Raw genomic sequence first — 27,436 nt, 5'->3', positions numbered from 1 at the left:
TATATATGTATATATGCATATATATTAGTTCATTTGCTTTTGTCGGGGCAATCTCGGAAAACTGAGGGCTGTTTGTGTTGAAAATCCCAGTGGATCAACTGTTTCAAACTGAACCCGTCTGGCATCAGCATCCATTGCCAAATTCAGTCACCTTTTTGTTTTCCTTTTTAATGCTTGGTTTGGACTTGAGCAGATCCCGGCGACCTTGTCTGCATGCTCACTGAGTGTCTGCCACATTGACTGGCTGACGAGGTATTTGCTTTTTAACTATGAACTGTTGCAGGCCTGTATGCACAAATGTGTGCGCTGGCATTCTCTGCAAATCAAATTGACTGTCCCCCCTATCATGTTGTGTCTATATTATAAGCTTGGTTTGTTTAGTTATTCTGGCTATATTCTCCACGCTGTTGCTTTGTTTCTTTACCACAGCTTATTCTCATCTTCCCTGTCATGTCTCCCATGAGTTTTTGAGCTATGTGTCATTACCCAGTTTGTTTGCATCTTGGCTCTAACTGCCTGACTCGTCGCAGGCAGCCTGCACTCACAGCACACAAGACGTGGGTTGCGCGAATCAGTCTTTAGCAAATATGGGTGTGACGAGCAAGCTCATGCAACAGTGCCAGTGGGTTTTTCAGTGTTTGCACATAACCCCAAACCCACGCTGGCAGCCATAGAGCGACACAGAGAGAGGGACCATGTCATATCGAATCCCTTTGTTTTGACTCAGATTAAGGCTGTGTGAGGAGTTTGCGAGGCCCGAAGAATGTGGATTGAAGGATTAGTTTAATAAACAGAGGCTCTGTGGCACCCTGTTGGATTGTCCCTCAGTCTTTTATTTATATTTTAGCAAATGACAGAATGAGAGGACAGAGAGGAGAACATAGAAGGTGAAATATGTACCTTCACCATTACTGATTAGAGTGGTGTATTTCCATCAATACTGATGGAAGTGTCTTGATTGTGTTTTGGTTTAGATTTTGGTCTTCTTAGTTTGGTTTTGTTTCCACCTGTTCTTATCATCCGGGTCCCTTGTGTCAACCAATCAGCTCCTTTAGCCTTTTGTGTCTTGTGCAAGTGTTCCTTGTTGTCTCATCAGTTTGCTTGTATTTAGTTCCCTGTTTTCTGTCAGTCTTGTTCGGATTGTTATTGCTATCATGTTGCTTTGTCCTTCTCGTTTTGGTTTTTGTATGTTTGTTTGTGACTTTGGTTTCAAGACTTTGTGTTTTGGGTTGTTTTTTTTTTTTCCAGTATACCCCTGCGAGTGTTTTTTTTTCCCCAATACCTTTCGTTCAGTACACACTGCTTCTCCTGCATCCCTGCTTTTTTTTTGGGGTCACCAACCATCACGCAGACATGTCAGATCGATCTGGCCAAAAATGGACCCTTCGGGACCTGAGGCAAGAATTTATTTCGTTCCCACTTGGCTCAAGAGATGCACATCCTGCAATCGTTGCCTGTCCCTGCTTCGGCTACACACATCCTGCGGCCGCCACCCATCCCTGTTCCAGTGGCGCACGTCCTGCGGCCGCCACATTTCCCTGCTTCGGCGGGGCATGTCTTGCGACCGCAACCTGTCCCTGCTTCGGCAGGGCATGTCTTGCAGACACTACCCGTCCCTGCTTTGGCGGCGCACGTCACCGGTTTTGTTTTATCATTTGTCCTGTGGCCATCACCCATCCTTACCTTTGCTTCATAGTTTTGTTTCCTCATTTTTGTCATGTTTTGCGTGAAGGTAGTGGACCCAATAATAGCAGGGAGGCAGGAGAAGCAGGGTGTACTGAACATAAAACACAAACAGTCCTGAAAACACCAAGAAACCAAAGTAACAAACAACAACTCGAAACAGAAGGACCAAGCAATGTGATAGCAACAATGATTCGACCAAGACTGACAGAAAACAGGGAACTAAATACAGGAAAACTGACAAGACAACAAGGAACATCTGGATAAGATATAAAGGGTTGAGGGAGCTAACTTGTTGACACAAAGAACCCGGATGACAAGAACAGGTGGAAACAAAACCAAACAAGAAAGACAAAAGCACAAACTTTAAAAAAGACCTAACGGGCTCTGCACCCAAAGGTTTTCGTGGTGTCATCACTAACCGGATCAGTACTGATGGACCTTCTCAGTCCAATTCTGATCGACTCCCGTTTCGGTGATGACTGATTCAAACACACAGCATGTGTCCCCTGTTTTTTGCGGGGTGAATTCATACACACAAGGATTTTTTTGATCATACTGCGTTGATTATGGGCTCATCTCATTCCCCTAGTGCATATTCCTAGGTCCTCGCGCCTATGTTTACATGCTCACAACCTCCACCAGAAATTTCATCCAGGAGGGAAGAGATGACGAATGGGCAACTCGGGAGGAGGTACAAGTGTGTTGAGGTTACTTGATGAGCCCATGAGAATGTATGCAGTCATCAATATGCAGAAATCCGCACCTCAAACAACATTATATTTCTTGACATGAAGTAGAGAGATTTGTAACTTCCTTCTTTTTAATTTTGTCTGTAAGTGGAGGTAAATAACCAGACAAACAATGATAATAGTCTCCTCAATGTCATCACTTGATGGAGATGTCTGCTCGTGATGGGTGCCGTGTATCGACACAAGTTAATCAGAGCGAAGACTCCGTGGCGGTGCGTGTATCTCTTGGAGAAAAAGTCACGTGACCGATGCAGCCGCTGTATCGCTCAATCGCTACCTGTTACTGAGGCCATTATCAGGAAGCGCATCTATTGAGTCTAATGAATCACATATCTTTTGAAGCTAGATAGATAAAAATGACCACACACTTGCACAATGCATCTGTCCTTGAGCTCCGATAAGCTTGTTTTTTGGTTTTTTTTTTTTTGTTTACCCATGTTTTGTTGCTATTAGTCATTCCATCTTCAGAAAGCCAAAGATGCCCCTTCTGCGTGAACAACTGGGCATAAGACTAGCAAACAGAAGCAGAACGAAGGGCTCTCGGGCAACGAGAAAATTCAGAAGTGACATGGATTTAGCAATATTTGATCAGGTTTAATGCCTCTTTTTGATTTTTAATTGATTGTACAGTTGAAAAATAAAAATATTTAGTGTCACACCATGAATGAATCATAAAAAAAACAACTTATATCATGTACTGTATTATATTATACATAAAATAAGTGTCTGTCCATCTGTCTGTCTGGCTGTCAGTCAAGTTCTGCTATCTGCATTGCAGCCATGACTCACATCTGCTTGTTTTCAAAGCATGTTTTGTGCAGTGCACGCCTTTTCCACATTATTGAGGGCCAAGGCTTCCGTCAGAGACTGGAGGAGGGGGGTTTTGGGGGGAGAGATAAGTGAAAGCAACGGTCAACTGTTGCTCGTCGTTTTAGTATTTTCAAACTATCCCTTTAATTTGTGTTGTATAATGCTTGGTGAGTTATATTGTCATTAGCCTTCGATTAGGTTAATGTGATTTTCATTGGTAGTGCATCTACCGTACATTGTGCCACTTTTAGTGAGATGTTATTTGCAGGAAAAACAAAATATCTGAGACAAACCTCACCTCTGTAATTTTCAAACTGATTTATCCATCTTTTCCGTCATCTTCCAATTACATTTCTTATTGTGCCTGGATTTCACGGTCACTTCATGGTCGCGGGCATGTCTATTGTCTCCGTCATCTGAACACACTCTCACAATCGAGGGCAGCCTTGTGCATGTGTATTGGACGATTTTGCATTTGTATTTCTGATTGTGCAGACACTTTCTGAATGTTTGTGCATAAAAATGCAAATATCTGTGGTCCCTGCTGGTACCATAGTAGTGAATTCTACAATGGCAGCAATCATGATAATGAGCCAGTGCCATTCTTATAAAGGGGATAATCCACTTCTGTCTGATGTTCATGGGAAGTCAAGCTGCTGTCACCAGAATAATTAACAAGCTCAAGTTAGGCTCTTGCTTCTTTGTGGAAATGGCTCTCTTGGTGACCTTGAGGAAAACACAGGTGGGTGGAATGTGATTGATATGCGATCCTGATCTTGTGATTTACCCCCTCGGCTTTCTTCACTTTATCCATCTATCTCGCATTCGATGACCTTACTCCTCCTGCTTATCTAGCACTTAAACCTACTTACACTTTCAAAGAACTTGTTAACTCCAAAGTGTTTTTTTTTTTGTGTGGCTCCTGCACACACGTATAAAACACTTGTTTCTAACTGTTGTTTGTGAATATAATGGATTAAACCATATATATATATATATATATATATATATATGCTGGATATGAGATCCACCTTAGGCCTGGTTCACAAAAATTTCTATTTTTATTTTTTTCACGTGACAGACTCCATACAGAAAGGATACCACGCACTCCTTAAGATTCTGGATATATTTTGTTTTATTTACCAACACTTCCTTGTTCATCGGTCATGCTTTTTTGATTGGCTACATTTCGTCTATGTCACTGTTCACTGTATCAGGTCATTTGAGAGCAGTCAGCTTTCCTCACAACCTTTGAAATTTTTTCCTCGTTCATATTGAACACATTTAATATAAGATTGTTGCCCCAAACCCATTTTGGACAACAATGTCTGACCAAATCCATTCGTTCCAGCACAACAGACCGAAATGATCGAATAGGATTATCTTCAGCTATCATTTGACATATTTGGTTTGGAAGGGGCAAAATCAGGACAAAAATAGTGTGTACCATGGCCTCAAGCACAAGAGGCTGAAGCCAGTCATATTGATTGGGAATAGGTCTGAGAAAAATGTTGGTGCTTAAAAAAAATTACAATATGTGAAGTGAAGAGGTTTGATCAAAAACAGAAGTCAACTTTGGTCACAATTCTAGTGGCAAATGGATACATGTCTTATATCCATCCATGCATCCATTATCGGAGCCGTTTATCCTCATGAGGGTCGCAGGCGTGCCAAAGTCTATCCCAGCTGACTTCAGGCAGTCGGCTCGGTCACCCTGAACTGCTTGCCAGCCACTCGCAGGGCACACGTGGGACAAATAACCAACCACCCACACTCACAATCACACCTACGGGTGATTTGGTATGTTCCATTAACCCATCGCACATGTTTTTGAAATGTTGGAGGAAACCTTCATACCCGGAGAAAACCCCCACAAGCACGGATAGAACTCCACACACGAAGGTCCCTGCACTCAAACCCTGCACTTCCGCACTGTGAGGCGGACGTGTTAAGCAGTTTCCCACCATGCATCTCTATATGTGTATGTGTTATAGTAAAACATAATTCTTTTGTCGTTTGACCTGATACTCATTACACGACAAGCAGCTCTACAGAGCATCTAATTATGTAAAAAAGTTCAACACCATGCATTATACAAGTAGACATTTTTATTGGAAAGCAACGAGATACTGTATAGCAAAGACGTCACTCCACGATTAACAAGGCAAGCGCAGTATTGTCCCAAGTGGTTGGTTTTCTTTTTCTTCTTCGTCATGTTGTTCGTCTTCAGCTTCTTCCAAGACACTTTGAGAGTAATGTATTCCATTTTGTGCCCAAGTTCTCAGCCTTGCTTCTTCATCTTGTCTCACTTCTTGAACACGCGCATGATGATTATAGTTTAGAAAAAAAAAAAAAAAAAATCCCACAAATTTTGGATTGTAGAAGTATTGTGGGAAAGTAAATGGTGTGGTGTTTCTGATTCTTGGCTTAACATTCAGTACATGTTGGGGCGGTATCGTAAAAGTACAACTAAATTATGGCTCTGCAGAACAAATGTACTGGAACGTGACGGTTGGCTTAAAGTCAGTATTTCTCGCTCTGCTTAAACAATAGGGGCACCGGGGCAATTTTAATGTATAACTAGCATCACACATTTTTAGTAATAATAATTACTTCTGTTCAAGGACAGATTGATTAGCACGTACACCTTACAGCACAGAGTTCCGTGGTTCAATTCCGGGCTCTAGCCTTCCTGTGTGGAGTTTGTATGTTCTCCTCGTACCTACGTGGGTTTTCTCCGGGTACGCCGGTTTCCTCACACATTCCAAAAACATGCAAGGTAGGTTAATGGAACACTCTAAATTGTCCCTAGGTGTGAGTGTGAGCATGATTGCTTGTTCAGAGTGACCCCAACCTACTGCTCGACAACAGCTGCGATAGCCCGCGCCCCTTGTGAGGGTAAACGGCTCCAATATTGGGTGGAGTAATTGAGTAAATAAAATATATTGTTTCGGGGACCAATGGAGAGGTTTTCCACTGCATTATGTTGTTGTGAAGTTGACAGATTAGTCGTAACGGTCTGAACGACAACTTTTAGAAAACACGATTCTAATCTTAATCGTACGCACATACGCACACACACACTTGCACAAAGCTTTCTTTGCACATTATGTGCATAATGCCAGCCAGTGCCCCCACTGTATTCCTTCCGATTTCTCCATTCAAGGTACAAACACATTAAGGTTGAACTCCTAATAGCTTGTGTGATGGATACCGGAGCATAATGAGCTCTTTATGAGACTTAAATCCTACTGTTAATCAATGCACATAGCAGGGCACTTTTCAATACTACTTACTAAGCATTTTAAAATGAGCCCTCATTGAAAGGATTGACTCCCCTTCTGGACTCTCTCTCTCTCTCTCTCTCTCTCTCTCTCTCTCTCTCTCTCTCTCTCTCTCTCTCCTTCCTTCCCCTCAGTCTCCTTCAAGCCGTCCCAATGTGCAATTAGTTACATCACACTTTTAGAATCCAATTAGACCTCATTTTTGGAAAGCTCTTGCCTGCCCTGATATTGACAAATACTCTCCAGACTGGAAGTTGTGAAAATGTGATGGGCTGCTGTAATGCAGTGGGTAGACCAGACTTCCTTTCACCTCAAGCAAGCCAGTCTATTATGACCTTAAATACCCTGTAACTGGCAGCTGCTGGGGGCATTGCTGTCAATTACTGCTGGTTGTTGTATTGTTGCACTTTGATCTTTGGCTGCTAATGTACTACATTGCTGCAGGCTATTGCACTAGTGTCATGGTGTGTTAGCATCACAATGTATAATCTGTGTCCACATGTACAGTATAAGATGTGAATGCGTTTAAATTTGCCTGGTTGATTGTGATGCAATAACAATGGACAACTGAGGCAACAGTGTCTCCATGATTTTTTTGCGTTGAAAGTTCTTTTTTGGCTGTGTTAAGTTCATGAAACAAATGTTTGTGTGTGCATAGGTGGCTCCATCCACTGGTTGTGAATTTGTGTGTGTATGTATTGGTGTTTGTGAAGTTTTGTGTGTGCAGATCTCTGTCTGGTGGTGTTTGATTATCCCTTACAGCCTCAGAGGGAGTGGGATTCATTCTCACTGTGATAATGAGGGAGAGACTAGCAATACCCCGAAGTCATTTCTCCTATTCTTATATCCTTCCTGTTGCATCTGTCTACTTCTCCGACCTCCTTCCCTTTTAACTCTTTTGTTATCATAATTATCTTTATTCTTTTTTTAATTATGTCATTGTTCTTCTTGTACAGTATTCCTTTCTTTCTCTGACCGCTTTGGTCATCATTATTGTCCGTTTTATCTGTTTGTATTCATGCTGGGCTGGCACCAGCCAATTTACTTTATGTCAAAATATTTCAACACATTTTAAACCAGCCTCACATAGTCCATCTGTATGGACCAAGTGCAAAGCAGCTTTTCCACACAATGGTCATATGTTGAGTATTTTTGTTTGGTTGATTACCATATTTTTCGGATTATACGTCGCTCCCGATAATAAGTCGCACCAGCCAAAAAATGCATAATTAAGAAGGAAAAAACATATATAAGTCGCATTTTTGGGGGGAATTTATTTGATAAAATCCAACACCAAAAACATACATGTCATCTTAAAAGGCAATTTAAAATAAAAATAAAATAGAGAACAACAGGCTGAATAAGTGTACGGTATACTAACGTTACATGACTGACATGCCTAGTCATGTCAGTAACGACGTAATATATTAAGAGTTATTCAGAGAACTCTAGCATAAAGAACATGTTAACAAGTTTACCAAACTATCAGTTTAACTCCAAATGACTAAATTCAATGAAATCTTCATCCTCGGTGTCACTTTTAAACAACTCCCCCAACTCGGGAGGTAGACGATGCACCGCTTCCTCTTCTACGTCGCTTACGTCAGACTCATCGTCTATTTATCAACACAGGCCGAGAGCCCCCTCTTGTGGTGTGATGTGAAAATAGCATGTGAAATGACATCATCACGTGTTTATAATTTCACACATAAGTCGCTCCAGAGTATAAGTCGCACCCCCGGCCAAACTATGAAAAAAAATGCGACTTATAGTCTGGAAAATACGGTATATGCCAATTCACCACACTTACTTTTACCGAACTTCCCCTACATATTCATGGGAAAGAAAAAACAAGAGGGAATTAACTTAATACCTTCCGTCCCTTCATTTCCATTGTCTAGGTTACTGAAGTGCAGATAAACTGTTGTGAGGCCAACTTGGAGTCGTACACTTGCCTCCAACGCCCTGACACACGCCATCATGGATCTAAAGGACCGAAGGCAGCACTCCCTGACCTGCTCCAAGGACTCCCCTTATAACACCTCATCCCTGGATGCAGATGAGTGCCGCGTGCCAACCCAGAAGTCGTACAGCTCCAGCGAGACACTCAAGGCTTTCGAGCATGAGCAGAGGCTGCACTACAGCGGTTGCGTGACCGACCTTGTTCACCACGAGGCTGATGAGTACCCAAGACAAGGTGGGTCTTTGGGCCAAAGCATTTTGGGAATATGTGCACACACCCTTCGCTCTTGATTTCAGAAAAAAAAAAAAAAGTTTGTTTCAACACTTTGACAGCGATCCTGCTCTTATAGCCCGCAATGGATGTGAGGACTTAAGGTGCTTCAGAGTATAAGGAGCACCTTCAATGAATGGCCTATTTTAAAACTGGTTTCATATATCGGGCGCATTATCGGTGCATGGAATAGAAGCTACAATAGTGGTTGCGGTTGCGTTATGCGTCCACTAGATGGAGCTAGGCTAAAGGGAATACAAGACAATACACCTTTTTTACATAGAGCTTTCACAACCGCTGCCGCTATAACAAAGCACGTTACAGAATATTTAAAATGCTACGTCCAATAAATCAGAATCTATATACATATATAAGACGCATCGGATTATAAGGCGCATTGTCGGCTTTTGAGAAAATTGAATTCTTTTAGGTCCGCCTTACAGTCCGGAAAATATGGTATGTATAATACAATAAAAGATCCAAAATAAATGTCACTATAATCAATGATCGAGTCACGACTGTCACGTTTGCCTGCTGCCCCTTGCCCCGCACCAAGAATACCATTATTGCGATGGCATGTCCATTAAGAACACATCTCAGTGGTCGTGAGTGAGCCCATGACCCACTGCAAGCACAGACGTGCATTACATTGAATACCTATATTGACTTAAGCTAAGCTGAGTTTAGCATTCTTGCAGTTCACCACAAATGACTTTCCTTCAACAACTGTGACACATCTTTGCATGATGATCTAGGTTATAAACACCATGTAGTACATTCCAGCTAGCGATCCCTGGGTATTTAAATTCTAACTAGCAATGGTAAAGTAAAAACTTGTTAACTTGCATCTGAGCAATTGCTGTCTTTGACACAAACATTTTTAATGGGTATATTAGACCCTCATTCCAAGCCACCACCTGTGTTAAAATGAGTGGGCTGCTTCAGGAAGGGCATCCTGTGTCAAAACTATGCCAAATACATATTTACAAGACGTACAAAAATTAATTGACTGCAGTGTCATCTTTCCACCAAAAGAGGTTGCTAATAAACTGTGAAAAAGGTCATGCACTGTGTACGCAATGGACTTGTGTAGCCTATACATGTCTTTGTGAATGGAGTGCAATGAAGCCAAGAAAACCTCAGGGCAAAACAATTTTTTTAAGTCTACGTGGTCTACTTTTATTCCCCAGCCCTGCTTGTCAGTATTGTTGGATCAAATTCTAACTTCATGTCATATATTTTACAAGTAACATTTTCGAAAATTTGTTTGACAGCAAGCATGTAGTAACCCAATGGAAAGTAAATTCCAGTTGGCATACATTACACAGTGTGTCTTTTCATGAAATAACAGTGCTTCTTGTATTCAGTTAAGACGTGTTGAAGAATTATATCCATACAACAATATATTTACATGTATGTATTTACTGAATGCAAAGAAAAAAAAGACCAAATTGACAGAGTAATGAAGTACATTAATATTTTTATTTCATGCACATTTTTGAGTCCCATGTAAGATCATCCTGACAGGACCTTTTTCCAGTTGTATTATAAGCATAAAACTCTTTTGACTGTCATGTTTTATTAGTATCGTGCAGAGGTGACACTTTGACACCTCTGGTATCATGTGGCAACCTATTTTAGGCACGCAGTATAGATCTTTGGCAATGGTGGGCTTGTGATTTTGAATTTCTGCATCCCCTGGTAAGTAAGTTTGCTGATAGGCCGATATAGTAGGTCATCATTCAAGGGCATTCTTGCTCTCTTTCACATGTCTTTAAAATCATATGTGTCTACGCAGGTGCACATGCGTTCCATCTATATTACGGTCGTACTGTACATGAATCGGGCAGTATCGATCCCTGACTGGTGAGACGCAATTGGATTGATCCATGCAAGGCTCTTTTCTGTTTATGAACACATAAAGACGATGCGAGCAATGACATGTTTGTTATTAGGTATATCCATGTGTAACACAAGCGTAAAAAGTGAATATTAAAAAAAAAAAAAAAAAAAAAGACATTTTGTTCTGTGGATGCAATAGCACAGCAAGGCAAAAAGATTGAATGGCATCATGGATGAAAGACTGAAAATCAGCGGTGCGTGTCGGTCAGCCATACTTCACTGCTGTACCAAGCTGACATCGCACCAGGCGATGGCTGGTCAATACTGAAGTCCTCTCAGCCTATCAACTCTGTCAAAAGCCCAGAGCCACAGATGCATCGTGGGAAGTGTGGCCACAGGAGACCAACAGTGTTGCAGCACCATAAGGACTGTGACACCACAGGAGGTAGAGAGCTCAGTAGACAACAAATGAGGAAGAGTGGGAGAGACAAAGTGAGAAAATCACCAGCTGAATAATTTAGAATTAGACGCCTCGAAATTGTAACTCCAATAGTATGTTCATCATGTATTTGTTATTTTGAACAGATTGATGCATGTATGGATGTACTGTTTCATATACTGTGTGTGTGTGTGTGTGTGTGTGTGTGTGTGTGTGTGTGTGTGTGTGTATAAATTACTTTTATGCATTTCATCCATCCATTTTCAACACCACTTAACCTGAACAGGGTCAAGTGTGCTGGAGCCTATTACAGCTGACTTCGGGCGGAAGGCAGACTACACCCTGAACTGGTCGGTAGTCATTTGCAGGGCACATACAGAGAAGAACAACCATTCACCCCCACATACACATCACTGAATGGGAACTGATCCTACGCTGCCTGCACATAGGTCAGGCGGGTACACTATTACACCATCAGCAAATTATATATACAGCTCTAGCTATAGACAGATTTTTTTTTCTTTTTAGACCTCTCTGTGAAGTGCAAGGCAAATAAGATAATTATGTTTTTTTTAGAAATACTTAAAACTTTAATAACTAAAGACAGTCAAAAAAAACACTCTTGAAACGTGGAAGAGAGAGTCAAATAAGCATTCAAAACATTGGCGCTTCAACCTGTCTTTGTTTAAATTAGATCTTATTGGCAATAGGTGACTTGATCACTTGACTATACACCTAAAAGACTAAAGTAATTCTTCTCTTCTTTGGTCAACCTGAAGTAGTATTCCATGTTAACGCGGCTCATTCTGGATTACTTTTAAACAAGGACTCCGACTTTAGAGCGAGACTTTTTTTGAACCTAATTTAATCAGAGAGTAGAATTCATATTTCATTTATACCACAGTTTATAGTTGGCATTGTATTATTTTTAATCTTATGCGAATGAGCTGCGACTCACTAGCTTTTGTTAATTCTTCATTTTGGCAATTAAAACTCATTTTAAAATCAAAGAACAGTCCCCAGTTTGAGTTTGACTCAAGTCAGACATCCTCTTAAAGTCCCTAAAGGCTCTGGATGGACCAGTAAATCTACATTCCTATCTTCACCTCCGGTTACAGGCTGTGGGTTGTGACCGAAAGAACAATATCACAAATACAAGGGACCTAAATAGGTTTCCTTTGCAACGTACCTGGGCTATCCCTTAGAAATAGGATGAGAAGGAGGGACTCACAGTACAGTTGCCGCTCTTCAACCAGAGTGAGATGAGATGGCTCAGCCACCTGGTGAGAATGCCTCCCTGGGACATGTCCTACCAGGGGGAGGACACGGGTCCAATCCAGGACACACTGGAGAGACCACATTATTCCCGGTCAGCCTGGAAACGCCTCTGGATTGAGATGTGTTTATACCTGCTTCATTTCAAGAGTCAACATGAGAATTCAATCACGCTTTGATGTCATGATTTTGATCTTGTTCTGTTTGGTTTCATTTTCTTGGGGGAGTGGAGGGCGTTCCCTCCAGCACTGCATTTTTCATGCATATATGACCCAAACTATTGCTTCACCTGATTACGCTCTTATCTTTACACAACATACAGAAATAGCATCATCTATTTTGCTGTCTGTTATAATGTGAATGCTGCCTGTTCTTGGCACTTCAACTCTAAGATGCCTCTGTTGTTTTGAAATAACATATTGAGGCTCTCACCAATTGCATTAACAGTAAAGGCAGCTTGAGTGAAAAAGATTGTTTATAAAAAAAGAAAAAAAAAGGAACACTGAAGACACTGATGTATTTGGATTAATTTTCATTGAGAGGGCATAGAAAACATAATTGGAGAAACATTCAACACCTCCAAAAATATAACTAGCTTCTTCAAAAAACAGTATATGTCCCAGACTTCATTTGTAATGCATAATGGTAAAAATATTTAGACTTTAAAAGTTTGAAAAATATTACTTTACACTCATGTTTTTTTTTTCTTTTAGAAACAAGTGTTAACATTTGGATGGCAACTACCCCTACGTCCAATATTCATATCAGTAAAATAATGGTATTTTCAAGCTCAAATTCAGTGGGGAATAGCTTTACTACTGTCGATCAAAATATAGTCTGTCTGAAAATAAGTGGACTGGTACATAGGGGCTCAGTACATTCACATTGTTGCAGTAGACAAGGCCTTAACTTAAACTGTATTTTGCTGTCTCAAAAAAAATCACATTACGAGGTGCCTGTTTAATATAATAAAAGCTATTTGTTAACCAAACACAGAACACACTTCAACGCTAAACAACAGACGATATATTCTTTTGTTAGAAGCCCTTCTGTTTGGGTGTGTGTGTGGGTTTTTTTTTTTTCGCCTTGATCCACAACCCAACTTTTCGTTCACATTTCATGTTTTCTCTCATTTATTGTCTTGTGTTTTCGCACCCATACTGTGCTTAAATTGTTATTTTCCTTGCCATATTATGCTGTTACCATGGCATGGTCATCCTCATCACCGTGCTGTCTTCTTTGATTCGTGGGTGTTCTATTTGTTACATTCATTACATTTTACTATTAGAGCTCTATCGGCTTCACCTGACGTCTTCACACAATACCGATAAATTTCATTTGCTTATGTACCGTCCTCTTCAGATTTACAAATCCTAAATTGGATGTTTTTTTGTGTGTGTCTGCGTGTGCGTGTGCGTGTGCGTGTGTGTGTGTGTGTGTGTGTGTTAAAAAGGGATTAAAAAGGGCAAAGAACCAAGGACTCGGCACGTGATATTTTATGTTTTGCTTCGAACTTGTGATGTGAACTGGCTAAGAAAAAGGCAACATTTAGAAGTCATGATTCCATGACAAAAAAGACTCATTTTCACCCCGTCCTCCTCAAGTGAAGAATGAAGTAAACTAATATTACAAAATATTGATTACAGTAACATTGTAGAAACAGTCAAACCGGGTGATTGGATCCTGATTTTTCGATTTACTTTTTAATGGTACACACACAAACAGTATGTTTTAAATGGTTTGAGGATGTCAGGCAGCATACGTTGTTTTTTTCTGACCTTACATTTATATGTGCTGTATTCTCCAGCTTACTTTCAGGATTGTTTTATATCTCTCACCTTGTTGCCCAGGTATCATTTATGTCACTAGCATGATGACAGGCAAAAACTTCAGCCCATTGTCTGAACTCTTCTTTTTGCATTTAGAAGATGTCCCAAATCCCGCCAAAGCAACAACAGGTACCGCTCCTAACACTACCTCTTCATTCGTGATTAAGCCTTTGACTACTTTAAGTACTTCTTAAGAGTGAGTTGAACAGCTGTATTCTAGAAATTTAGAATTTGTCATTCATCGGCAGCCTGGTCACCTTCTGTCATTGTCAGTCCATCAAACTCTGACCATCCATCAGTGATGGAGTGAGAGGTTTGTCGGTACTTGACCCGGTTAGTGCCGATTACACGGACGGATGAAAACTCACATGCGTCAGTCATCACTCGTCATCAAAACGGGCATCCGTCAGTGACATTTCGTCAGTACTGATGGAGTGCCCACCTCTAGTGAAGAATGCCGACTTCGATCTGGCTTATCTGTCTGTCGACACTGAATAGCCATATTTGTTTATCTACAAGTCATGAATATAGAATTTGAATTGAATATGAAATCAGTTTGCATTCGCTCAAGTTGATGTTTTTGCGTGTCCATGGAGACCAACCAGACAACTAACTGATGATCAAATAGAATACAACGCAGCTGCACGCTATTAAAAATAAATGGAGAAAAGATTATCTACAATTCATCCCCTCTTCCCTCTTTGTCTTCTCTCAGGCATTTGGTGCCCCTGCCAGCTGCTGAAGCTCTAAAGCAGGGGTGTCAAACTCATTTCACATGGTGGGCCACATACGGCCTCGGTACATGTCAAGTGGGCCGGACCATTAAAATGATACAATACTTTGCTATAAATAACCAAAACAATATGTCTTTCCTTTGTTTTGGTATAAAGAAGCACAAGAACATTCGGAAAATATTGAAATTTAATGAACATATCTTTTACAAAACATTTCATGAAGCACCTTACATTTCCTTCGACAAATGTGCAATTTACTTTTATCATTCACATATATGCATTGCAACTGATCCCACTGATTGTACAAACTTTAACAAGTAATTGGTATTGAAAAATATAGTCATGCACTTTAAGATTAAACAAGATTCATAAAGAAAGCAAGTTTTAAAGCATTTACACGTGCATATAAAATCTAAATGTAATCCCTGCCTACACCTTACAAACTAAGGAGAGTGCTATTAAATGTGTAAATGTGAGAGTGCTATTGATAGCGTCTGCTGTCATGGGTCTGTCTCAGTGACAGACTGAGGCTGCTGTTGTCTTCTTCTCTGATCAAAACAGTGTGCCCTTGCGGATACTCAATGAATTGCACCTGATTAAAAATATTAATTCTGTGTCTTTAATGCATTTTTTTTCACTTTTACATTATCCTGCGGGCCTGATTGAACCTACTTGCGGGCCGGTTCCGGCCCGCGGGCCGTATGTTTGACACCGATGCTTTACATAATCATCGCGCGGGCCGGATTAAGCTCCTATGCGGGCCGGATCCGGCCCGCGGGCCGTATGTTTGACACCCCTGCTCTAAAGTGTACCGTAGCTACAGCCATAAAGCACAGAAGTCACTAAAAGTGTTCTGGTGCTCATTTCACTCCTATATACGATGGCTGCATATGTTCTTTGATAGACAGGATATGGTACAAATGACCTTCTTCAAACTGTTTTCCCACAAAATCAATGTGGTTTCGAACGCTAATCTTGCTTGCAAGAGGTACAGGTAGGATGGTGATAATTGTGTGATGAGCGGTTAGGCGAATGAATGAACGAATGAATGAATACCCCAAGAACCAGCATCAGAGTGTCTGCGTCTGAATTCAACATACTGTTGAGCAGTACAAGGCTTCACTCAACAAAAGTTCCTTTTGTTATTCCTTCCTCGCATGCGGCTGCATAACACACGAAAAATAAGTTTTGTTGAAATGCATGATTTTTTTTGGTTTCTAGTGTTCCTGTTTGCATTATTTCTATTCGGATATGGATAGAGGTGTGTGAAGAATATCTGTTGACCAATCAACAAACTGCAGTGTTTCTCGCATGAGTTCTTTGGCAACAGACCCCTGCAGGTGATGTGACAACAAGTAGTGCACATGAATTGACAGACTTAATGTGGACAATAGAACAAATGTCCTTTGACGGTTGACTGGACTGTTAAATGGGAAAGTGAGGTCACATAGTGAGGTCAAGTAGCCCATATCCGAAAGTTTCATCAACCACATTTCACCAATCTGCTATCGATTTTTAATTGTGTTTCATAGTTTGACAGTCCATCTTTTGTTTTTTTCCTGAACCAGCTTTGGGGATGTGGGTGGCAGATGATATTGTTCTCTACTGTCAGAAGAGAACCATCCTGTATTGCATACTATACATGCATTTATTTGTATTTATCCAGTATACACGTGGAATTGACTTGCATGCAGTACAGTAAATGGACAGACGATGCCCTGGCCTAGTCTTAAAATTAACACACAGCAGTTAGCATATAACTGTCTGAGCACCAAACAACTCTGGTCTCTCTGTCATACATTTCAACTGATGTCAATTGCAGATTTCAAGGTAAACCCAATCAATTATTGAGTAACAAAACCGTCATGCTAATGACATTAACTTCGAAAACTACAAGTACACACTCATGCAAATATGAGGTAGACACAAGACAAATGACGGAAGGCTCACTAATTTGTGACTTTCTAAGAGTTAAAATAAATTATTACCAAACTATGCTGATTACATGATTGAGTTAATCTATGTTTACTGTGTAATGACCCTCTTTGACTCTGCTTTGGCAGCCTTTGATAAATGAGGCAGATTGTAAATGTCACTGTTATCAAGTGCTTCCAACCCAACCCCCCTCGGCTGACTCACTTGTCTCCAAAGCTATAATTAAAGTTGTTCCCCTGCCACAGATTTTGTGTATGCGTATGTGTTTGTGTTTGGATATATGTCACATTTCTTATGCATAAGTCACTTTTGATACTCGTTATACCCTTGCCTCAGTCACAAAAATTATACCTATGCCAATGATTTGCTGCCCGGCTGATATTACCGTGTGTCACATTTCACTGTTGATTTTGCTGCTGCGGATGCTCTTGACTCAAGGAGAAATATTCCACATTACTTTTCGGATTTGTTTTACCTGAGATCACTTCAGCCCATAATTGTGTTTGCTAAACCAATATGAATCAGTGATGTATCATAAGGGGAACGCTATGATCACAGATGAAGGCTGGCAACCAGTTCAGGGTGTACTCCGTCTACTGCCCGAAGACACCGGCGATAGGCTCCAGCACACCAGGGACCCTTGTGAGAATAAACAGCTCAGATAATGGATGGATGGATAAATAAAGATGTGTGTTATTGGATATTGACATTACATAAAAGGGAGTACAGAGATACATCCATTTCATTTCTACTCCTATTAAGGGTTGCAGGATGCTTGAAGCCTATACCAGCTGCCTTTGGTCAAAAGGCAGACTCCACCCAAACTAGTCACCAGTCAGTTGCAGGGCACATATAGGCAGAGAAGTGATTCACACCGTAACTCTCTCTTATATATACATAATTTTTATTTTTTTTCATCATCCGTAGTAACTCCTACGTTATTACTGGATTGTATTTTTTAATCACAAAATCCAAAGATGGCAAAGCGCAAATTAATCCGTCTGCCTTTATTTATATATATATATATGTGTGTGTGTGTGTGTGTGTGTGGGTGGGTGTGTGTGTGGATCTCCTATCTCACAAATTGATACATTTATATATATTTTCAAAAATGTATTAATGAAAGTATTCATTTATTAATTAATGTATTATTTTATTTTATTTCACAAATCTATATTTGTTGTCAGTTCACACATCAGGGTGTCATTTTTCCAAGTTATTCTCCTTCAAGCTCGGGTCTTACCATGGGCAGGGAAGCTCGAGTGTTCTGTGCAGGATGATAGCTGTTCCCACGATTGTGTTTCTGTGTACGAGGGGTCTGATGTTGTTCCTGGTATCTGCTGGAGCCAGCCATCCTGCTTCGGGGTTACTGCCAGCAGCGCCCCGATCACTCGTGGCACCTCTGCTCCTTTCACCATCCACATTTTCTCTCGTTCTTTTCTTCCGTCCCTGCTATTTTTGCATTTTTTTCTGAATGTTGCATTCACTCGAGACTACTATATTTAACACCTGTCTTCTGCTGTTTATCCACCACTACGGAGTCAGTCTGTTTGGCTCAATACTGGATCTCTTATTTTTTGTAGTAAATCAAGAAATTGACTAAAAGATTAATACACAATAGTTAGTCTGTGCGCTGCTAAGAGTCGCGAGTTGTTTCACTGCTCATTTGCTCAACAATACATTATTCAGTAACAAGCCCTCCTACATAATCCTACTGTATTACATTGTCATGTCCTGTCATGTCTTGCACCAACCAGACTGCTCTCCTCTGGGCAGGGAGAGAGCGAACCAAGGACTGGTGACATTTCTCCCTCCTATATTAGGCACCTCGTTAGCAGGTGCAAGAGCCCCTGTGGGTTCTATGGCTACCAAATGATCAGATGCCACTTAGGAGCTTTTGGAGGCGTTTGACCATGACGCATCATTAGCGCTATGTTGCTAAAATGTTAAATATTGAGATATTATTCTATGCTATGCGAAAGGATTTCAATCGACACTCGAAATTAACATTTACCTAAAATGTCTCAATATACTTGTTTACATCTCTTTGTAACAATGTTTGTTTAGCTGTCACACACGATACAATAGAGGTCAAAAAATAATCCTAATTGTGAATTATGAGACAGTCTGTCCAAACATGATGACTTCTCAGATAAGACCATTTATCAGTCTGTGTATGCCACATTGTATTTTTGTCATTTATACCAAAAGAACCGATGAAACTGTATAAGGAGGTGTTCTGAGTTGACTTAAGATCACGTCACAAAGTCACAATAGCCCCTGTAAATCATACCATTGTGTTATAACGTAACTAAAGGCCTAATTAAGTTGATATAGAGTATATTCCTTCACCCTGTGCCAGATAACGACATCCATATTGATGAGTCTGCAGAGCTGTGATAAAGAGCATCCAACATATTCTTTCAAAACTATCTGCACATGACAGGTCTATCGTACATGGTACTAACACAATGTTAAAGTCATTGCAAATGAGTTTTGGGAATGGTAAAACAATTGTAGCAGTCTGGTTTTGCTGATTTGGTCCAATTAGTGGCAGCACAGCGAGCTATTACCCGCACATCATTACAATGTAAAGTCAGCAAACAGACATTTGCTTTACCCGACAGCACAAACAACATTAGTATTCATTTGGTGTTGTTCATTTCTGGTCACCTGACAAGTCCAGTACTCACGATGATAGCTTTATTTTTGATCATCTCAAGCTTGGGAGGGGAAACGCATCTAACTAGCCGTCAAACTACAATTCCAGCGAAATCACCATGCGCTTTTATACAAGTTGAGAACAATTTATAATGAAAACATGTATTATGAAAACATGTATGTCTTACAAAGTATTTACTGTATAAACATGAATGACACAGGTGTTTTTGGAAGTCTCCACTCTTCTATCCTTTCTCCCCTACATCACAGCTGCCAAACTCAAGGCCCGGGGGCCAGATCTAGCCCGCCATATCCTTTTGTGTGACCCGCGAGAGCAAATCAAGCATGTCAACTTTTCCATGATGCTTGCTGAAGTCTCAACCAAAATTTAAAATTGTCATGTGTAATCCATAATTACAGGCGGCCCGGTGGAACAGTGGTTAGCGCATCCACCTCACGGTGCAGAGGTACCGGGTTCAATTCCAGCTCCGGCTTCCCTGCGTGAGTTTTCTCTGGGTACTCCGGTTTCCTCCCACATTCCAAAAACATGCATGGCAGGCTGATTGAACACTCAAAATTGTCCCTACGCGTGAGTGTGAGTGCGGATGGTTGTTCGTCTCTGTGTGCCCTGCGATTGGCTGGCAACCGGTTCAGGGTGTCCCCTGCCTCCTGCCCGAAGACGGGATAGGCTCCAGCACCTCTCGTGACCCTTGTGAGGATAAGCGGATCGGAAAATGAACGAATGAATGAATCCATCATTACAAAGAGAGATTACAAGCATGATCTCATTATGTACTTATTACAGTAACATAATCAATGGCTGAACTAACCATTATTCTTGACTTCTGATTTCCAAACTAGTTATCCACCAATTTGTTGTGCACTTTATATGTAATATGTGGAGATGATCAAACATTTATACAGTTTCACAAAATTCTCAGTCATAATGGCCCGCTCGGGGAAAACGTAACTACAATGTGGCCCACTACAAAAATGAGTTTGACACCCCTCCTCTACATGGTATCTTCTGTACTTAGCTCTGCATTGCACTTCTCACTATTGTCAATTTTACATTTTTCATCACTGCTATTCTCACATTTGATGATACAGTGAAGTGATTACGAAAAGCATATATTTTAGGGTTAGCTTTCCCTGTTAATGTGCCTTAGCTATGGCTGCTACAGTAGCAAATCCAGCTCCAGAAATCTGCCACAGTTTGTATTTACCCAAACGCAGGTACTTTTACTCAACAGGCAGGTAAATGAACTTGTTTACTGTGGCTGTTCCCCCCACCGACCTCAATTTCTCACCTCTGTGCAGTATTTCACTGCACTAGACCGTTTTATTTGCTGTATTCCCCCCCCCCCCCCCCCCCCCCCTTTTTTTTTGTTTTTTTTTTTTTTTTCCCCCCCCCCCCCACCATGCTGTTTTTTTGGGTTTTTTTTTTCTTGTGCCCAATGATATGCTCAATGCAACTTGGTTTTCACAGTCAATATTACATTGGCAGCACTTGGAAGTGGTTAACCAATTTAGAATTGCCATCTATAAAAGCTATATAGAATTGAGCCATTAAAACTAGGCCTCATGATCTTTTATGTTGTCTTTCTAAATACATATTTTTGTATTGTTGTTGCTTTGGATTTTATTGCAACTTTTTTTTATGAGTAGCCTTAGAGTTGGTTTAATCACATTCAGCTTCGAACCACTATCAAATGGAGATAATCATATTGTGTTGTTTGAGGATGTTTGATGATAATAGGTGAACAGATTCCCACATCCACCATTGTTTCTCACACATAACAATGACCTTGAGCCCTCAGGGTAAAATATGTATTCCAGTCAAAGCAAAATGATTCTCTTACTCTCCTCCTCAGTGATTGGGTGCTTTCATTATATACCCTGTCGTCAATCACAAAGTTTGTCCCTGTCATTCTCTGGCTGTCTCATCCCTCTATATGCTGCTGCTGGCCATGACCAGGGATTTCACTGCCTCATCTTAGAATCTCTGTCCATTACAGGTTCAGCGCACACTTTTTTTTCCTACTTTTCTCCCCCCAGTGGTTTTGTATCGGCTGAACTCAGCCGGCACATTTTCACATTGGACACATAATGAATTCAATGACCGCATCTTTGAAAATTAATGAATTTTCACTATCTCAAACTCCCGCAATTGTCTCTGGAGCCCTTTTTTGCATGTTTATACAAACATCGTCTTTTTTTTTTCTAATGCTATTACAATGGTAACAAAGAGGCTGCACTTTAGAAGTAGCAATTTACATAAACATTTGCTTGTGACAGACCACAGTCTGATGGCGGCTGAATTGTGATCATAAGATTTATATGTATGCGTGCGCATGAGAGCTATCCGCAATCTTTAATGAGCGTAGAGCAGTGTGTGACTGGATCCATCAAGAGCGCAAACGAAGAATTTCAACATGCAAGTGAAGCGTCAATGGCATCAGAAGCAGGCACATTCAATGGCTTCCGTCCTCTTTTAGATCAAAAACAGTCATCTTGTCCTCACCTAAAAGATTATGCTGTTAGACAAGACAAGACAAGTTCGCAATGAGATAAGTGTTTGTTTACTGTTGGTATTTGAATGGCATTATTTATCAATGAAGCTGTAAATGGTGTTTTCATGACTAAATGACTCCTGGTCGGAGTCGGCTCATAAGTGAATGTCCTCCTAACATGCATGGTAAATACTACCAGAGGTGGGCAATTTCAAAATTTTGCCCATTCGTCAGCTGCCTGGGCACGATCCGTCAACATCACTCTGTCATTATTTCAAGCCGAACCAAACTGTAATCGTCAGCCAGTCCTTCCATCATGTTGTTTTAACCGCACATCCACCGTTGCTTCCGGCAGTGAATTTCACCGATGCGCCAGTCAGTCTATCGTCAGTCCCCTGAAAAAACAAAAAAACAAAACAAAAAAAAAGAAAAACACGTCGTAGTCCACCAGATGAAAAGTCCGATTTGATTAAAATGGTAAATGCCGTGCACGATATATGAGTGTATCTTCATCATATGCTACCTGTCCAAAGTACTTTACACACACATACACTCATGGATGAAAACTCACTCACGTCAAGTTGTCCTTATTTTTAAAGTTTTCTGTCACTCGTCAGCAAAATGGGGATCTGTCAGTGATAGACTGACGGACTTTCGAGTTTGTTTCGAGATGTGAACTTTTGGTAAAATGTGCCATATGGCTACCAGTAAAAATGGCTGAAAATAATCTAAAAAACAGGCATTTTCTCAGAAAAGAGGAACTCCTCTTAAAAAACATAATACAAGTGTGGAAATCAAGAAAAAAATCTGAATGCACTGTAAACCACCAAAGCTCAAAATGCTTGCTTGGTGGTTGGCCTGCACCATGTAACCTCTTGGTTTTCGGGGAAAAAAAGCAACATCATTGCAAGTTACAATTATTAAGATACGATAAGAAAACCTTTATTTGTTATTAGAAAGAATTATTAGAAAAACATGAAGTATTTACATGCACCCAAAAAAATTATATATATATATATATATATATATATATATAAAATATTTTAAAAAAATTAAGGAATAACATTTTTTGAAGAATCAAACAATGTGGAGTAGGCGCATTGGCAGCACAGTGTTCAACTGGTTAGCGCGTCGGCCTCACAGTCCAGAGGTCCAAGGTTCAAATCTGCGCTTTGGCCTTCCTGTGTGGAGTTTGCACGTTCTCCCTGTGCCTGTGAGCGTTTTCTGAGGGTACTCCGGTTTCCTCCCACATTCCAAAAACATGCGTGGCAGGTTAATGGAACACTCTAAATTGTCCCTAGGTGTGATTGTGAATGCAAATAGTTGTCTATGTGTGGCCTGCCATTGACTGGCAACCAGTTCCGGGTGTCCCCCGCCTACTGCCCGAAGACAGCTGGGATAGGGTCCAGCACACCTTGCAACCCTCGTAAGCTTAATGCTTACGAGGGTTGCAAGGTGTGCTGCGGTTTCAGACAATGGATGGAAGGATGGAATGAGAGGACAACAACCAGCGTAAAGTTACTGCAAACAGACTTTGCCTGTCAAACTGCTAACAAGCACAAATTATTTTTTAATGACAGGCAGTACGATCCCACAAGAGTGCCTACTCACAAACAATTACATGTGGACACACGCACACAGAGACAGCAAATTACACACATTTGCCACCACGCACTTCCATAATGACTTTTATCAGGGGAAGTACATTTAGCGTAATGGATGAGTGCAAACTACGGCAGAGTATCAACCTAATACACTTGTGTAACTTATATATGATCTGTGAAGCGTGAGCCCCAAATGATGAGAGGCAACACTTTATGGGGGCCCTCTGCGGCTTCCGGTCACGCTACAATTCCTTGTGTCAAAAGACATGAAAAAAATAAACATGACATATATGAAATCCATTTATTTGTCATCGCCACACATAATAATGAATCAAAATAAAAACATATGTTGTGACGTTGTCTGTATTGTAAATTATTACTATTTTGGAAAAGTTGTGTCATCATTACTTTTCCTACTATAATCTTTACATTTACACCGATAGTTTATCAATTATTTACGGTAACTGTAGAGGCACTTGCAATTGAAACATTGATGTTCAATGGCCAGTGGGCAAAAAACAGCAGCAACATAAACATAATGAAAAATACCTCCAAGAGAGCATGCAAATAAACTCACTGACCACATTACATAGACTTGCACAATTATTTACAATTACAACTACTGGTACTCTATCCAAAAAAAAAAAAAAAAAACAACAACAAAAAAAATCCACCTTTGCAGAAGATTAACGTTCAGTTTGATTGACGTTGCCAGAAAGGTGCAGTATCTATTGAACAACGCGTTTCATGATGAGGTTGTCGTCTATACGTAGTTGGTGAGATTTTTGACGACCTGATTTGGCTGCATTGGCATTGCTTTTTATATCTCTTCCTTTCCTTCTTTGTGCTGGTCTACCTGATACTGTGGCCCACGAGGGCGAAACAATACCATACACTACACACAATTGAAATATGGTGTCAATGAGGAGGACATTGATCGGATTAAAATGTGGCACATTGCCCCCTCCACATTTGTCATAATATCAACGAACAAAACATGTTATTGGGTTTCGAGTTATGAACTAACTGAGATAGATTTTCATGTCTGCTGCAGACTCTCGCGCCAATCCATCTTTTTTGACTTCATGTAGATTGCTCGAGCGCAGGACTAGGCCAACCACTCCTGGGATTACAGAGTGATTGGATGTTTCATGTGTAATCACTGTTTGTGGGATGTTAATTGCGTGGATTGACAGCCCGTGTGATGTCGCAAGTAGATAATGTGTGGTAAAATTCAGTGTGTAAAGCGGAGGGGAAATTTTTTCTTTCTTTGTCATGTGGCTACCGTCATCCTAGCTTGGTGGTTGAAAACAAATTAGTTGTAGAATCGTTTTTCACGGTACAACGTTAGATTCCTCACCGTGGGTTCTTCGTCTGCTTTACTCTCCCAGGCCTCCTGGAATTTTCTCCCGTCCTTCGATACTTCATCTCAGGTATGATAACAGCAACAAGGACAACAAGGATAAAGAGCTTGTGCTTAGAGAATAGCATTGTAGTAGAAATCGATTTTAGAGTTGCGTAGTTGTAGTAAATTCACCAGTCATTTTATTTCGCTGTTATGTTCTTTCATCGATAACCGCTTCGAACAACAAGGCGTATGTAGAAATCGTTGGGAATTGTCGATGTTATTGTTGATGTTTTATGCTACGTGTTGTGTTCTTGTTTCATGTTAAATATTCTGTAAAGCACTTTGTTACTGTTGCAGCTGTTGTGCAAGCGCTATGTAAATAAATATGTATTGTATTGTATGTATCTTATTTCTGTACTTTTTTTTTTTGAAGTGGGAGGAAGACAACCGAAGAAGAAGGCAGCTGGTAATATTCGTTGATGTAATGTATGGTTTGGTTCCGTGCAGTCAGTTAAAAGCTTAGCAAGTTTTCGCTAGATGCAGACGTGTAATTTTTTTTCACTGTGGCTGTGTATAGAAATAACTTCCTTTTACCACTCCAACTTTCCCGAGAGGCGTTCCCGCTCCATGCATCTGCTCACTTTTTCAGACACCCCCCCCCACCTCAACCCCCCAAGCTTTTAAAGAGCAGACGAGGAGATCAAGCAGATGAATTTCATCACTTTAATTCTTCTCCCTCTGATTGCTCCTGATGAGTCACAGTTGACCGAGTCACGCAGCTGTGTGATTCTCAGCGCGCCCATTCATATAGAATGCCACCACCGTGACAGTTCCTTGTCGCCAGTCTCATCCCCCTTCCCCTTCGCCTTCCTCACAATCTGCTAATGAAGTGAAACGCAACTGTTTTTTCCCCACTGATCCTTCTACCCCAACAGCTGATCATGAGCGATTGCATCCACAATACTCTTTTAATTACTATAAAGGATAAGTTGGTTGAGCATGCCTTTTTCCCGTAATTGCTTTTTCTTCAGCTTGGATTTAATTGGGCTGCAATGCTTTGCTATTGATCTCTTTTGATGTGCTTTAATTTGGATAATTTTCTATGTTTATTTGAGGTGAGACAAGTCAGTTTGTCTCAAATGGGCGGGTGAGGTGGGGGATAATCTGAAGCAATGCTGGTGTTGCTTCAGACTGCATTTTGTTCGCTTAACCTTCGGATGCCGCATGCAGAAATTTCCAGGTGAGATGTTTTGACCGGAAGGTAATATCGCAGCTCCGTTCATACAACACTTTGATCAAGGACTTTTGAGTGCAAATGAGGAGACACAAAGTGATGGACCAACACTATCGAAGATGCTCACAACAAGCCTGCAGACCACCTCAAACGCTTTTACTTCCAGCAGCTCTTTGTAGTGTGTGGCTGATTCACGCTGTGTCATCTCTCCTCTCCTGAGTGCATCAACAATTGCAATTCTCAGCCACCTCCTCCATAGTTTTATAATTAGTTTGCCTCTCTGCGTGTGGTTGTAGATTTGTATGCCAGTTGGCGTGTTTGTTTGTGTCAGCACTCGTGTAAATGGCTCCATTTACCACTTTTACTGCACTTAGCCACCTCATTCCTTCACTCCACCTGTGTAACTGCTATGTCTTGCTCGTAGGAGGGAACTTTACCCTGGCTGAACTGGGAGTGTGCGATCAAACACCTGCTCCTCATCCCGCTGCTGTCCCCTACTGTCCTGAACTGGGCCTCCTCCAAAGGGGTTATTCCCTCAGCGCTGGCTCCGATGCAGACTCTGACCCGGATGGCCCCCTGTCACCGGACAGAGCCATCCAGCTTTGGGCTGGAGGAGGAAGGGTGAAGTCCCGTCGCAGCTCCGGTGTGTCCAGCCACGAGAACTCTGCTCTGACCCTCACCGACTCTGAGAATGACAACAAGTCGGACGACGAATCTGGTAGGACTCCTCGAGGGGCTGACGAGTTAAGATGCAGACACCATCATATTTAGAACCTGATGAAAGCACACTTGTACAACAATTAAAGGAATTATGCCGAACGACAAGATGACACTAAGAGAACAAAACAAGCATCATTATGTCACATATAAACTCGACTCTTTTATCAAGCAATTCATAAGGGTCAATTAAACACAATCCAATATCATTTTATTTTACAATTCTACAATGACAACAATAAAAACATTTTCAACATTGTCGGAGGAGGAAGTATTGATTCGCAACATGTTTATTGTTGCTTTGTATTGTTAGATTCGGCCTCTGGCACAAAAGTCGAGAAGTCATGTGAGCTAGTCACGTCGCTGTCCTTTTTCTTGGCTCTGCATCTTGCTTTCTCTATATGACCCCCTTGGCACACACATTAGTTGAAACCAGTTCAGACGGCGGATCCAGACATTGTCACATGGGCGAGGCAGAGCTGCCCTCCATTAAATCGTTCAACTGAGAATGTGCAGTCTTCTGGTAGTTATATATATATATAT

At 40.9% G+C, this 27,436-nt stretch overlaps 1 protein-coding gene across 4 annotated transcripts in view; it reads left to right on the top strand.

The window, feature by feature from the left end:
* tenm2a (teneurin transmembrane protein 2a) overlaps positions 1 to 27,436 on the top strand; it is a 236,984-nt gene that overhangs the window by 44,224 nt on the left and 165,324 nt on the right. For all 4 annotated transcript variants that reach the window (XM_019884312.1, XM_019884310.1, XM_019884311.1 and 1 more), the window contains exons 2-3: positions 8,431 to 8,726; positions 26,601 to 26,894. In XM_019884312.1, the coding sequence (XP_019739871.1) occupies positions 8,510 to 8,726; positions 26,601 to 26,894 (511 nt within the window). In that variant the 5' untranslated portion in view covers positions 8,431 to 8,509. The remainder of the gene's footprint in view (positions 1 to 8,430; positions 8,727 to 26,600; positions 26,895 to 27,436) is intronic.

Source organism: Hippocampus comes, unplaced genomic scaffold (genome assembly GCF_001891065.2).
Source record: "Hippocampus comes isolate QL1 unplaced genomic scaffold, H_comes_QL1_v1.1 scaffold156, whole genome shotgun sequence".
NCBI lineage: Eukaryota > Metazoa > Chordata > Actinopteri > Syngnathiformes > Syngnathidae > Hippocampus > Hippocampus comes.
Note: the sequence above shows the minus strand (reverse complement) of the source record. Positions and strands in the feature narration are given on the sequence as shown.